We start from the raw sequence: 15,863 nt of genomic DNA, 5'->3' as shown, positions 1-15,863 counted from the left end.
TCGCATTCACATTCACACTTACGGGCAATTTAGAGTCTTGAATTAACCTACTATGCATGTTTTTGGGATGTGGGAGGAAAACCAGAGTGCCCGGAGAAAACCCACGGAGGCACGGGGAGAACATGCAAACTCCGCACAGGCGAGGACGGATTTGAACCCAGTTCCTTAGAACTGTGAGGCAGATGTGCTAACCAGTCGATCACCGTGCCAAATTCCCCAAACACATGGGGGAAAATATGATGTGTGTATTGGCGGTAAAACACAATGAATATGTATTTAGTGCTGTTATTGGCCTTCAATGCAGTGGATACATAATTATTGTCTGGTATGTGCGATGTAAAATCTTATACAGTATCTTATATGTATAACTTATTTGAGTTCGGTTCCTTCTACTTTATACCATTGTAGGAGAGTAACCCTTTCTGAAAGAAGTAAACCTGGCAGCCTTTCGTGAAGCATGAAAATCTACACAAATTACAGGAAAGGAAAGAAGACTCTCTTTGGTGTTTACATCTCAGCTAGTGGGTTGTTGTGCTGTTTCGGTGTCTCGGTCCAGATGCATGTGGGGAAGTACAAAGATGTGTACAGTGGTGCCTGGAGATATTAGTGACCCAACTTGCGAGCTTTTCGAGACTAGAGCTGTTGTTTGGAGGATTTTTTACTTTGACTTGCAAGTAAAAAAAGTCGACTTTTCAAAAACAAAATATTATTTACTGTTTATCATTTCTATATTGTTTGCGTGATTATTCTTCTGTACTACGCATAGCACCTTATCACCTGTACGAGAGAAGCAAAATACGTAACACCTCACCATATGATGCAGTGCAGTTCTACAAGCATAGTAATATCAATTTAGTTCTGTGTATACCTTTCTGGCAGCTCTGTGACTCTGTCAAAATGACCAATGAGATGTGCATGGAATGCATTCCTGTGTCCATGTGTGACACTGATGGTTGTGGGAAGGGGAAACCAATTTGGACTGACTCACTCTGCATCGTTCCAGTTGCACCTTGAGCGTCTCGGGTTCTGGTGATGGGGGCAGCTGAACCTTGAGCCAGTTCTCGCTCATTTCCACTGCCTGCACACACTGCTCGTACAAGCTGTAGAATGCGAGCACCTGTACACACACACACACACACACACACACACACGCACAGACACACGCACAAGACACCATTTCAAATAAGGAAGCCTCGCTTTAATTCTCACGAGTCAAGAAAAAGCCAGGCTCCATCTGTATTGGCTCACAAACTATTTCCTTGATATGTGAGCTAGTGAATGCGAACTCAGTCTCCACCTGCAATGGCCTCAGATTGAGGCCTGTTATACCTTACCTCATCAAATTCAAGTCGATGCCGTGTGAAAGGCTTGGTTAGACGCACTCAGAAACCATTTACTGATCAAATGTATTCTCCTCTTTCAGCCAGTTACTGAGACCTCGGTCGTACTAGAAAGGTTAGCTCTGGGGTCTGTACTCGCAGCAATGTTTCCCATAATGTAATACTGTAGCTTGGGCTTGAAGTGCATCAGAGATAAGAAGATTTTTATTTATTTTTTTACACAACCAGATACGTTTTCCCTAATTCCAGAAATCAGGGAAATGAAAAAAATGTTGTGTCACTTGGACCAGTGATTCTTTAAGTGTGGCTTGTGGTACGCAGGCTCCCTCAAGAAGTGTGTGAAAGAATCACTGAATTAAAACTTTAAACCGTGCATAATATTACAGAGTCCTAATAATGTTTTAAATCTTTTTCAGTACATTTGTTTAGTGCAGTTCAGTTGTATTTAACTTTTAAGTATAATACATTTGCATAAAATATATGAAGGTATTTCTTGAGTTAACTTTTATGTGCGATACATTTTAAATAAATCATTATTTAAGTACAGTTTTTTATTGTCCTATATATAAGCACAGTGTTAATGTTCAAACTGCCTAATGTTATCGTGGCTTAAACCTCTGCTTTTTTCAATTTTTTATTATTTTTTTGTCGTGTTCGGCTGTTAGGTCTAGCAGAATGGAGGATCTGTATCCCTTTCATGCCGCAACAGTTTTTCTGTGTCACAGTGGAGTTTTTAAGCTGCCGCTATGGTTTCTCGGTATTATAATGGATATTTATTGAGATATCAGCCGATCAGTTGAACAGAACAAAGTTTCTAGACGGGAGTGAGAAAAGAAGACAAACGACAAAGCACTAATTGTAAACAAGATGAGAAAAGTAAATTATTATATATCTAGAACAATGAAACATTAGATATGAGTGTTGTATGGGGCAGTAGTGCTACACCCTGTGAGGGAAGGACAGGGCAAAATAGGACAGGACAAGGACAGGAGAAGAAGCATGCATGACAAGGGTCGTGAATCCAGGTGTACAACTGAAGTGTGGTGGGAGTGACTATGTCAATTATAAAAGTCTATAGGAGGAGATTTTGAGTGACACACACAAACACACAAACATACCAACCAGCACCCACTACCCGCCCACGAGTGTGGGAGGTGGCACCCCCCCAAAACCAGGCAGGGACGAAAACCCCACAGCTCTGCTGTCCTCTACACTACGTGACTGTATTTTAATTTTGGTCATTATGGCAGTAGTTGGAGAGATAAAAATCTTTTGAGGTGGGTACTTGGTCTAAAAAGTTTGAGAATCGCTGGCTTGGAAAAATGAATGAACCAAGTCCCAGGCCGAGTATTTAAGTTGAAGTGTTTTTTCCAACGCTTTTTTTGAATACATTTGCCATCGTGTTGTCACAATTATTTCATTATATCAATGTATCGATCTATATTCCTATGATCCAACTGGATCGATCTATGCTCGGCAAGTTTGCTTTCCGGACGTAAATATATCAATTGCAATTGTTTTAACAGGTAATTCAGTCGATTGTATCGATACTAGGAAAGAACGCATTGGATTTAAGCACGGCAGGGCTTTATATGGAGGTGTGTATGTGAAAAACGATTGGAATTTTAATTAGCTTGATTTTTTGGTTAGCACACGGCCGTTAACACAACGCTACGTTCTTCTTCACCTCTTTTCTTCCTCGTGCCCTAATCTACGGCCCACTTCTAGTCACTCCTTTGCGTAGCGCTCCTAATGGTTGGACAAGACACCACGGTACGTGTTTGTGTTATTTTTTTAATCACTTTCAGTGACGTGTAAGACATCGGTCTGTCTGGTGGATAACAGATGAGAAGGAGGCTAGAGATAAATCATTAAGGATGTGTGTGTGTGTGACTCGCAGCAAATTGCCATGCACTTTAAAGACTTTCAAGCTGGTTATCTTAGATAACCTCACTAGCCGCTAACAACAACAGCAGATTACGACGAGGGGACACTCAGGCGAACAAGAGGAGAACCAGAGACAACGTCAACTACTGGACATTGTTTCCGGCTCACGTTTGTGCTACAAAGAGCAGTTTTGTTTATTTATTTAGCTCTCTATGTATTATTAACACTATTCCTAAAACAACCTCACAGTGCTTCGTTTCTACCAATTAGTATTTGACTGTTTAGAACAGGCAGTCTCAAACTTTGGGTCCAGTTGGGACCCCTTACAGTGGAGCCATTTTTCCAAGGACCCCCTCATAATTCTAACAGCAATTAAACATGTCTTTTCGAGGAAAAAAATGGCCCAAGCAAAATCATAGCTACAATAATACAGTATAAATAATAAGTTGCTGTTTTCCCCTTTGTTTTTGTTTTAAAGCAATACAATCAATCAATCATTCAGAGTCCATTAGAAAACACATACAGGACAGTACACAAAAAGAGACATAAAAGGAAAGTACATCAGGAAAATCTTAGTTTTTACCGATTCCCTTACAAGAAACAAGAAATCTAAAAAACTTCACCTGCACTATCCAGTATGCAGGTATTTATTGCACAGTCACACTGGATTAATTTTTGGCTCACAAGTTACTGAATGGATTTCCAGCCACTGAATCGTTTCCGATGGTATCGTTCTAAATGAACCAATATCATCCTTTGAATCAAATCAGCAACCACGAATTATGATCCGAATTGAATCGTTTGCCAAAACCAATCGTTACACCCCTAATTTGCTAGCCTGGTTTAAAATATTTAGAACTGTTGCTCTGACACAGAACAATAAAGTTGGTGAGTGGGAATCTAAATTTTCGACACTTGAGCACTGATACATGAGCCTACTGCCATCAAACTTTGATTTCCTGTAAGACAATTATCCATCCATTTTCCATACCGCTTATCCTCACTAGGGTCTTATGAAGTTGGAAAACTGGGCCTGGCCGGGTTCTGATCAAAGAACATTAAACTCCTGTGGTCAGAAACAATTCATATACAGTATGAGTGTGTGTACTGTGTACCTTTGTCTGGTAGGCCAGCCATACCAGCCTATCTGCCAACAGAGCACAAAAGCCGATCCAGCGCTGGTTCAGCTGCTCGGCTGCCTGGGCAATGTCCTCAGCCCGAGTCCCCTCTGGTGGAGTTGAAGTGTCAGGTATAATATAATAGGGGAAGAAAAAGAGTTGGCTATTAAACTGACACAGCACACACACTGTTTATGTTTTGTTTACTTCTAAGGGCTCTATTTTCGTAGACAGCACACCTATGGTGGGGCACAAATGCTGGCGTGTCCTGCTTTTCGTGCGAGCGCCTGTTTGCAGAGATGGGGGGACTCGAGTCAAATGACTTGACTCGAGTCGACTGGAGTTGCCACTTTTAGGGCCTTTTCACACTGCACTAGGCAAGGCTTTCCCATTCATTGTGTGTGTGCTGAAGGGGCGGCAGCGTGTTCCAACGTGACGCTCAGCGTCGCGTCATCGGATAGACAAATGTTATATTCTGAAGCGTTGACGCGGTGAGGTCAAAAAGCTCCTCCAATTGGAAAGCGGGGCAAGTGGAGTGATTTCTGAGAGCTATTTTGGTGGACTTGTACTGTACAAGGGTGAAATGGAGGAAGGCATAATAATTGCGGTGTCCCACTATACTGAACTTTGGGCTGATAGAGAAATGATATACCGAGACGCGTCTGTGGGAGGCTTTCAAACTCCCTTTCAAAGCTCCCTGCTCAGCCTGAAATACACCTCAAAGCACTCTTCCTGGAATTAGTAAGGTCACAAATGAGTGTTGCTGTGAAATTAGTATGGGATATTCCCATTCCCTTTTTTTTGCTGCTGCCTCACTTCCTCCTCCTTAAACTGAGCAAAGTTTGGGGTTTCCTTTCCAACAATGACACATACGTATTGCCGAGTTGCGATGCACTCAGCGGGAAAGCCTCCTGACTTCCTTCTAGGCTGTTATGTCACCACTTTAAAAAATGGGATGGCCGCACCTTGCCGTCGTAGTTGTCATCCTCCTTTCACACTGACCGAGTACAGTGTGAAAAGGACTTCATGACTTGCAACTTGCTTGCCAAATACTGTGACTTGACAAGTCATCTTGTTTAGAGTAGGAAATCTGCATTTTAATTAAGACAGTTTGCCTTTTTTTTTTTTTTTTTTTTTAAAGAGAATGGGACTGATGTATTTCCAGGTCACAGATATACAATATGACTAGATCCTCCCGTGCCCACGTGGCAGCCATGTTGAATGTGGGGCATTGATGTGGCAGCCATTAGACAACGGTATATCTATTGTCTATTGTACATAGAACAGAGAAAGCGCGCTATGGCTGCAGTGTTACCTCTGAGGAGTACAAACCGTTGTTATTTGGAGTCTGGAACATGGTATTTTTGGTACAGTAAGGTTTTTTTTTGTCAAGCTGTTCACCTTTGGCAACAGATTTGGAACTAGGAAGCACACTGATTCTGCACGGCTCATAAGTGACTTGTCTATCATGAGTACTGTACGTCAACAATGTCACCATGACCAAGCACACCGGAGTGGTAAGTTTGGATAAAATGTGAAACTTTCAAACATTTTCAAGCTTTTTTTAATATTTATTTACAATAACTGTACTGTAATGGTACGTAGGCCATGAAAAAACAAATAAACAATAATTTTGTACTGAACAGTAATATGTATGCATTTGCCCTAAAAAAAGTGCTTCAATGTAACAGACAATCGGCAATATTGGACGACTCCCGGCCCCTATGAGTCCGTTCAATCGCGGTTCAACTGTATTTTAAATAATCCCACTAGCTGGTACAGTTCTTGAATTAAATCTGCAACATCTACATTTCAATTATCGCTTAATTTTTTTTTGGGGGGGGGGTTTGGTGGTGGTTTATAAAGGTCAATATCACTATAAAATGCCTTTGGTGTCCTCAGAATCACTGTTATCATGAAAATGTAGTAGAATAATGAAACTCTGAGATATTATTTGTAGCCAAACATTTGCACACACACTAGTGCAATGATGAGTTGCATTGGCTTAAATATCATGTACGTGATTTTGGCCTGTCCCACACACTACTTTGCTAACTACTGTGTGCGGAAGAAGTAGTTAAATGACACTAAATCTTTTTTTTTCATGGTTTTAGTGTCCAAAAATTGTTTTCATTTTGATCATTTATATTCTATTTTCAGAATCATATTGAACATTTTGCATGTGACCCTAAAGTTTCTGATCACCCTGTCATTATGGTGTACCTGCCCTGTTTTCTGTGAATTCAGGACCAGCATTTTGTCTTTCTTCAATGGAGGCTGAAACAGTAGATAGTTCCCAAATGAATCTTTACACTTCATGTCACAATTTCCTTTATATTCTGTGTGTAGTTGGATGTTGTCAACCTTTATGACATTTTAAATATATTTGTTAAACACTACACAGTCACCTTGCTAACTGAATCTTGTTGCTCAAGGTCTACCATGTGCTCATTAAATCAGAAATGCATAAATATTGTCAGTTTGCAGTAAATGTATTTAAAATAAACTGTGGGAGCTTGACCACTATGCATTTCTAACATCACAACATCTACTTAATACAATGAATATGAAGTTCACTGAAAAACCTCAACTTTCTTTTTGGTGGAATGGGGACGTTTCAAAGGAAGCCTTATGGCAATATTGACTCATAAAGGCAACACTATAGAAACTCATGTCATGTCTGTCACAGGTCTAAAAGAAACGATGGGTGTGGACCCAAAAGACAACTTGAATTGGGGAGCTACGTTGGTCTGGACCCCGTAATACCATGTTTTAACGGCCTAAAAGGAAAGACATAAATTGCATGCACAAATGCAACCGCTGCATAGCTGGAGGAAGATTATGTTTTGTTGGATGAAGGTCAGCTTCTTGGTGGGAATAAAAGACAGATATATTTACAAGTTGCATAGATCTGAGCTTTTACACAGCCCCAACAAGGACAGTGAAGAACACGGATCAGACTCTCCATCAGTGTTTCTATGGCGACAAAGAGACAGGGTGGGACAGGTGGAGGCGTTGCCATGGGGACAGACAGGGTGCCCGTGGAATAGGTGTGAATGCATGTGAATGCTGGTGTGTGTGTGTGTGTATACACAATACCCTGCTCAACAAGGGTCTGTGCTGTGCGCGTGGCTTCCTGAAGCTTCCGGTACTTCTCTGGTCGTTCCCGTTCTATCAGCTACAACAAAGAATGACAGGAAAAAAGGCAGAGAAACTGGATTGACCACAAAATACTTCCATCCATCCATCCATCCATTTCCAACACCGCTTATCCTGGTTAGGGTTGCGGGACGCTGGAGCCTATCCCAGCGGACTTCGGGCGAAAGGCAGACTACACCCTGAACTGGTCGCCAGTCAGTCACAGGGCACATATAGACACGGACAACCATTCGCACTCACATTCACACCGTCACTGAGTGGGAACTGAACCCACGCTGCCTGCACCAAAGTCAGGCGAGTGTACCACTACACCATCAGTGACGGCACAAAATACTTATAAGACAATAAGCAGGAACATTTTCTATTTCTACACTGTGTCTTGACTATTAGTAAGGGGCGCCGCAGATCAGGCGACACGGCTGAAACTGACTGAATTTTCGCAGTGTGCGGGGTTCGGAGACTACATTTCATGAAAGGCCGACCATCGGCTGATGGTTTTGCTGTGATCAAACATTTTGCTGTGATCAAAAATTTTAATCAATGTCGCACATGTGTTCCACTTAAACTGGTCTATTTCATATTGCTGCTGTCCAATGACTACCCATACATGTATGTCCACTTGATAATTACGTTTTTTAACTGCACACACACACACACACACACACACAGTTTTACCTGTACTTTGTCGTACAGTTCCTGAATGCTGCCATCTTTGCGGGTCACCAAAAACTCAGGACTCTGCAGGATTGCCTCGCCTCGAGTCATGTAGCTGTGGACCTCTGTGAAGTCCACATCAAATCTAAGGGATGCACAAGATTTACTTGTTAATTCTGGACCTGTTTAGTGAAACACAAAGCTCTTACTCTCTGGTGTGAAGGGCAACAAGTGGATACACAGGTTAATTGTAATTACTGCCATCTAGAGGAAGAGCATTTAATTGTTCTACCTTTCACTATACTGTACGTCGATGGGATAGGATACATTATTTGTAGTTAATAAATAATTTGGATTAAAACTAAATGAAAAAAAATACAATTCGGTAATTTCCCATGGTACACCTGACGATCTCACAGCACACTAACATGTTACGGCACAAGGGTTGGAAATCACTGCTGTAATCTAATGTAATCGCTGTAACTGAGATATTACACACAGCTTTCATTACGATAGTGTACAGTTCTACACCATTGCAAATCACAACCACAATAATGAATGTACAGTGGTGCCTTGAGATACGAGTGACCTGATTGATGAGTTTTTCAAGATACAATCTGTCATTGAGCAGATTTTTTTGCTTTGACCTGATAGTCAAGTTTTGAGATACGGGCGCTGTATGGTGGCAGTGAACTCAACTCACTTCACAACAAGCAGCAGTTTGGCAGATTCTTCAAAAAAGAAGCTTCAAGCTGTTTAAAATTCCACTCCCAGTTGACGTTTACCATCAAACTAAATATAAAACAAAGAGAAATACATGTATATTTAAAACAACCACATCGCTTTGTTTAGCGTAATGCTAACAAACGAATAGCATCAGTGTCGAAGTATTATAACCCTTTCAGGAATGGATATTTGAACACAAAGGGTGGAGTAACACAGACAATATAACAATAGTCACAGGCATATATTTTCTATCCTTTGCGAAAAATGAATAATATTACTGCATCTTACTGAGTCAGTTGTGAAACTCCTCTTTGTGTGTGTCTCTTGATCTACATTATACTGCCCCCAGGTGGCCAAGGCGCACACACCAGAAGAAGCAGCACAATGTCTATTGAACTGAAGCAAAAAATGTGGCAAAATCTGTTTAATCGTTTACATTATATTTAATTATGTCTTTACGATATGTTTTATGAAATATAATTTTATAAGAGTGCTATTTTTGTGAAAATGATTTTTTTGGGGGAGACTGTAACGGATTAATGGCTTTTACATGGGGAAAGATGATTTTTGGATAAGAGTGTTTTGAGTCACGATCATGGTCATGGAAGAAATTAAACGTATCTCAAGGCACCACTGTATTTAAAATTAATGGCCCACATATAATATATATAATCCTAATATTGTGGATGGTCTGTTTAAAATGTTTGCGGATTACGTATACTGTATAAATTACACAGTAAGGTTGTAACGTTGCCTGCTTCAAGCTTGCATTTTTTACAATCATAAAAGCTTACGATTAACATCTGCTGAGTGTCAACACCTACCTGCAAAGGTATGTAAGCAGAAACGGATGCATGCAACTGAATAATGCACATAAATTAGAAAACATAAATTACATGTGATTGATAACTGACCAAAGTTAATCTGAAGTGTACTAACCTTTTTCTGAGTTCAGAATCTACGACCACCTGCCTCTTCTTCTGTGGTGGTGACTCTCTGGCTTGACGTAGTGCCGATACGCTCTCCCTCGTTGTCACCTTGGTAACGGTCGGCGTGACTGTGTGGGTCATTTCGGACTGGGGGGCTGCTGTGGTGACGACTGGTGAGAGCTGAACATGTGGAGACCCAAAGAGAGGTAGAATGTGAATTTGACATTTTAGCTCTTTACAGGGCACTTTTTTTTCAAAGCCACTGTAGATCCGAAATCCAAAACATTTGCTGTAAGATGTACAGTAAGGATCAGTGATAGTAATTAGTGAACATCTGAATTGATTATAGCAGAACAATCGAGCAGTCACCAAGTGATAACACTGACAATGGTTCAGTTGAACACGCGTGTTTATTTTGTGGACTTCAACCGTATTTTGTGGCGTTCAACCTTGTCCCTCGGGGTGTCCTGTGGGGGGTGCTTCGGGAGTCGAGGGTGCTTCGGGAGTATGGGGTACCGAACCCACTGATACGGGCTGTTCGGTCCTTGTACGACTGGTGTCAGTGTTTAGTTTGCATTGCCGGCAGTAAGTCGATTTGTTTCCGTGAGGGTTGGACTCGGCCAAGGCTGCCCTTTGTCACTGATTCTGTTCATAACTTTTATGGACAGAATCTCTAGGCACAGCCGAAGCGTACAGGCGGTCCACTTTGGTGGCCTCAGTATTGCATCTCTGCTTTTTGCAGGCGATGTGATTCTGTTGGCTTCATCAAGCCGTGATCTCCAACTCTCACTGGAGCAGTTCGCAGCCGAGTGTGAAGCGGCTGAGATGAGAATCAGCACCTCCAAATCTGAGACCATGGTCCTCAGTCGGAAAAGGTTGGAGTGCCCTCTCCAGGTCAGGAATGAGAGAAGAATGGAACGGGAGACCGACAGGCGGATCGGTGCAGCGTCTGCAGTGATGCGGACTTCGTATCGGTCTGTTGTGGTGAAGAAGGAGCAAAACCAAAAGGCGAAGTTCTCAATTTACCGGTCCAGCTACGTTCCTACCCTCACCTATGGTCACCGTGGGTCGTGACCGAAAGAACAAGATCCCGGATACGAGCGGCCGAAATGAGTTTCCTCCATGCGGTGTCCAGGCTCTCCCTTAGAGATAGGGTGACAAGCCCGGTCATCCGGGAGGGGCTAAGAAGTGCTGCTGCTCCTCCGCATTGAGAGCAGCCAGATGAGGTGTCTCGGGCATCTGATTAGGATGCCTCCTGGACGACTCCCTTGTGAGGTGTTCCGGGCACATCCCACCGGTAGGAGACCCCGGGGACGACTCGGGAAATGCTGGAGAGACTACGTCAATCGGCTGGCCTGGAAACGCCTCGGGATCCCCCCGGAAGAGCTGGTTGAAGTGGCTGGGGAGAGGGAAGTCTGGGCTTCCCTATTAAAGCTACTGCCCCCGCGACCAGACCTCGCATAAGCGGATGGATGGATATTTTAAACAGTAGTAATTATGCTCTGAAGTTGTGTCTCTCAACATACCTTGTAACTAAAACCATTTTAGTCATCTAGAGGAAGAGAAAAAAATTGAGGTCCATCACTCAGCAGAAGGCAACGAGTTCAGGGTGTACCCCGCCCCTAAGTCAGCTGGGAAAGGCTCCAGCACGCCCGTGACCCTAGTGAGGATAAGTTGTATGGAAAATGGATGGATGGATGGACTCAGCAGAAATGACATTATCAAGCTAACTGCTGTGACCATGGGTAGCCCTACGGTAAGTACTCTCTTCTATTTTTCATACTTTTTTGTCCAATGTTTTTTACATTAAAAAAATATAAAATAAATGTTCTGTTTTGACAAATGTTGGTGCCTAAATTGTCATTCAATTCTGGAATGACCCATAAAGTCTAGTTAAAGGAAAACATTTAATGTAAAACAATAATAATAATTTAAAAAGGCTATGTAATTTCCCTTAATAGCTACCCTATCCTCTCAGACTCTCCTGAGAAAGCGCTTTTGTACCTGGGAGCTTATGAGATCTAGACTTTGAACCAGTCGATCCCAGCGTTGGGCAAAGCTGTCCAGTCTAGCTTCCAGTTTGTTGGCCACCTCTTTGTTCTTAACACTGCATAGCAGGTCCTGACTCATGGAGCACAGCTTGTCCATGGCAGGACGCTTCATGTCCAGCTCTGTCTGAACCATCTGGTGGAGTATAAACAAAATAAACAATCACATGCACTTAATGCATCAATAAGGTAAGTAATAAATGAGGTGTGTCCATTCTGATCTATGGTAGTACAACCTAAAAAAAAAAATCTTCGCGCTCCAAGAACCACCATCATGACCAAAATATTCAATATTATTATAAGCCACTGTAACATTATACACAGTTGGAACATGAAAATTCTGCTTAAATGGAAGAATCTAAAACTGTACAAAGAAAATGTTTCTATTAAAATGTATTGCACTACATAAAACATTTCAAAAAATTAACAGTTCTAAAGAAAAAAAGAATGCAACTATAATTGTACGAACTGTACAAGTTAAATACAAATTAACTGTACTTAACAAGGGTACTATAGAGCATGCACAGTTTGAACATTTCATCCAATGATTTCTTTTCACATAGCCTACTCTTAGAGCGAGCCTCTACACATTTTGAGAACCACACTATTCTACGTATTGTAAACCAGTTTGACATATGAACAATGAAACAACCCCAAATCCAATGAAGTTGGGACGTTGTGTAAATAAACGTAAATAAAAAAAAGAATACAATGATTTGCAAATCATGTTCAACCTATATTTAATTGAATACACTACAAAGACAATATATTTAATGTTTAAACTGATAAACTTTATTGTTTTTAGCAAATAATCATTAACTTAGGAATTTTATGGCTCATTGGAATTGGGGTTGTACTATAACACAAACAGTAAGTAAGTCTAAACTCAAGGTTTAGGATTCTGCTTGACTCACAGCAAGATGGCGGAGGCAGGACGCCGTGGCGGCATGGTCCTTTACATTGGGAGTCTTGATTGACCGAACCAACTCCTCCTTCTGAGTCAGCCACGAGTCAAATAAAGACTGATGGAAAGGAAAAACGGGAAACAACAGAAACCAGCAGTTTTATGCTCACTGTAATATGATGCGAAAAATAAATATAATATCCTAGCTACATACAGTATATTAAACATAAATGAGGAATCCATTCACAAACGGATGATGTTGAACTGAAGACGAAAACAAGCAACATTCACACAGACCGTACTTGTTCATTTGTGAAGTGTTGCCATTTCAATAAAATCTCTTGCAGCAGAATCCAGCGTTCTTCTGTCCATCTACAGATAGCTGCCCAGCGGTCACCTAGCACCTGCATGTATGCACACACACACAAACACACGCACGCATACGCATACACACACACACACCCTCTTAAATTAGCTCAATGGAGAGGCTAAAACATTAAAATTGTGCCCTAAAGGCTTATACTGTAGTTACACTTTGTCACGTGCCAATTAAATTCTTATAGCTGCCTAATTTGGAGCGTGACTGCTCTCCTGAAGGGACAAAAAGGAGCAGGAGTGTGTATTAGGTGCCATCTAAAACAGTCCTAACCTTTTCTTACAAGGGCCGCATACGAAAAAATCAAACGATGTAAGGCCACATTGACATTCTTCACCTTTAATGTATTTAATTTAACACGCTAAAACCAATCAGTGTAGGTAGAGACATGAAAAGTAATTACATATTATACTTAAAAAAACAGCCTACTCCTAAAGCAAAAAGTCAAGGCTTTTTATTTGAGTTGTATCCCACCAGTATCCCACTAGAATAGATATTCCCCTCTATTGAGCAGCAGCAAAATCACATCTTCTCATTCTGAACCAAGACAAGAGCAATCTGCACGAAACTAACCTGGACACGAAGCAGAAAATGGAAGTGAACAATACAATTCATGCTATTTGCCGCTGTATTCAAGGGATGGGAATCTGGCGATTCCTCTTATCAATTCCTCTGCTAAAAGGGCCTCTTTCTCAGCCATGATTGGGCTCACGACATGGCAAAAGTGACGGAATAGCGAGAAGGAGAAAAACATTTGAATGTTGAGAACCAGCCATCACGCTCACCTCTCTCTGGTGTGCAACCCCTGACTCTCTCTGGAGGTGGCAGTTTCTAAAAAGTGTGTTTCTATGAACATGCAGAAGGTATTTTCAAAAATCAGTTCATGTCAGTTTTTTTTAACAAAACAAATCTGTTTTACGTCTGAATTACTTCTGGATCAAGTTAAATGCAAAAGGAGCACTGTAAATATTCCCAAATGTGTCATATATTGGGCACAAAAAAAAACTATACCTGGTGGATTAAAAGAGGGCTGTTATCTTAGCATGAATTATGAAAGTTTCCTTTGACAGTTCTTAGGCTCGGTGTTTCAACTTGTTGTATCAGTTGGGCTTAGAAACCCAAACAATTTATTTTCACGGAACCAATAACAGTGGAACTGGACAATTTCCTAACGCTCTTGTCGTAAGGGTACACAAAAACTACATTGAGTTTTTTGGTCTAAGTCGCCAACTTTTCTACCACCAAGGATACGAGTGCATACTGGTTATGTTGTATCTTCTATTCAAAGTTGAAGATATCAAAGGGTCAAAGCAAACAAACCCATTTGTATTATTTCATTCCCTCACCCAATCAGAATCGATAAAATAATCAATAAGGAACCGGATCAATAAGCAATATTGATAATGGAATTGAAATCGCTGAGTTCTTATCAATTACAATCCCTACCTGTAACTTACTGAATTATCTTTTTCATTAGGGTATTAGAAATATAAATGTTGTTACTTTTTAAGTGATGTATGAGTCATGGAAGCTGAGCGATGAGAACAAATTTGTTCTTCAGCTTCACTTCTCCTGCCTTGCCACCCAGTGTAGAAAGTAAGTCGTACAATTCAGGCAAACAACACAGGCCATGTCAATTGTGAATTTTCGTATACTACACGTGCCGTTAAAAGTAGGCAGCGGGCCGCAAATGGCCCACGGGCCGTAGTTTGGACACCACTGTGCTGTAATATGCATTCAGATCCAGCTCAACTACCATGTGTTTGTCCTCCCTGTTTATTTTTAACACTGTTAACAATTTGTTTCAAAAGTAATTGCTCAGTTTCACAGGTAGGTCATCAACAATAATCAGTAATCATTTGCAATTTGTTGTTTATGTATTGCTTCATAATGTCAGGTAATATTTTTTTGCAATTACATACAAATAATTCAGAGAATAATACTGTAATTTCAATACTGTTGAATATAAATATAATGTCGCTTACTAGTCATAATGGATTCCATTTTACAAACAACTTTCCCAACACCGCTTTAAATGTCTTTCATCACTGTAAAGTATGGGTGAGTTGAAAAATATTTAAAATGTGTCAAATATAAGTTATGTGACTCCACTGGACACTCACTATTCTATCTCATTTTGGTTGTGATACTTTCGAACATTCTTAGACTTGTCCTCCGTTTGTACAGAAACATTTTCAGTCTAGAGGGAAACAGTCATGATTTCAGGCTGTGGCTGTAGTCTTATAAACACATTTTTCAGTTCAAAGGCTGTCTTGTCCAAATGGCCCCTAAATCAAGTTGTTTAAAAAAAATAACATGAGGCCATGAATGTCCAAAACTACGAGGCAACCAAGATTTAAGAGTCAAATCTTCCCAAAAAATGCCAGGACACAGCAGGGGGTAAACCTGAAGAAGTCAACTTGTATTTGCATTTTTCCATTCCTAGTCTTTTAATCTATTTAGCTCGCTCGTGCTCCATTCTGCAATAAACTGCTCTGCAGGCAGTCGCGCAACAAAAGCGCCCCTTGAAACAAAGAACCAGCGCTTAATATATCTGTGTGATTATATGCAGCATCTCTGGCACGTGTTCTGGTTCCCAATTGTTTTATGCAAGTGAATTATTTACCACACTGGCATGGCTATTGTGTTAGTAGGAGATCTGCTCCAAATTTTTACTGAATTCGTTTTGGGAGAATTATTATTGTTTTTTTTTTTTGTTTGT

At 40.9% G+C, this 15,863-nt stretch overlaps 1 protein-coding gene across 17 annotated transcripts in view; it reads right to left on the bottom strand.

The window, feature by feature from the left end:
• The window catches only part of dmd (dystrophin), a 216,594-nt gene that overhangs the window by 128,764 nt on the left and 71,967 nt on the right, over positions 1-15,863 (bottom strand). For 13 of the 17 annotated variants that reach the window (XM_061785408.1, XM_061785324.1, XM_061785369.1 and 10 more), the window contains 9 exons: positions 13,068-13,169; positions 12,776-12,883; positions 11,818-11,997; positions 9,824-9,993; positions 9,709-9,744; positions 8,180-8,303; positions 7,445-7,523; positions 4,343-4,455; positions 989-1,117 (listed from right to left, as the gene is read on the bottom strand). In XM_061785408.1, the coding sequence (XP_061641392.1) occupies positions 989-1,117; positions 4,343-4,455; positions 7,445-7,523; positions 8,180-8,303; positions 9,709-9,744; positions 9,824-9,993; positions 11,818-11,997; positions 12,776-12,883; positions 13,068-13,169 (1,041 nt within the window). The remainder of the gene's footprint in view (positions 1-988; positions 1,118-4,342; positions 4,456-7,444; positions 7,524-8,179; positions 8,304-9,708; positions 9,745-9,823; positions 9,994-11,817; positions 11,998-12,775; positions 12,884-13,067; positions 13,170-15,863) is intronic. The other 4 variants (XM_061785360.1, XM_061785391.1, XM_061785485.1 and 1 more) reach the window with 1 other exon arrangement.

This window comes from Phyllopteryx taeniolatus, chromosome 1 (genome assembly GCF_024500385.1).
Source record: "Phyllopteryx taeniolatus isolate TA_2022b chromosome 1, UOR_Ptae_1.2, whole genome shotgun sequence".
NCBI lineage: Eukaryota > Metazoa > Chordata > Actinopteri > Syngnathiformes > Syngnathidae > Phyllopteryx > Phyllopteryx taeniolatus.
Note: the sequence above shows the minus strand (reverse complement) of the source record. Positions and strands in the feature narration are given on the sequence as shown.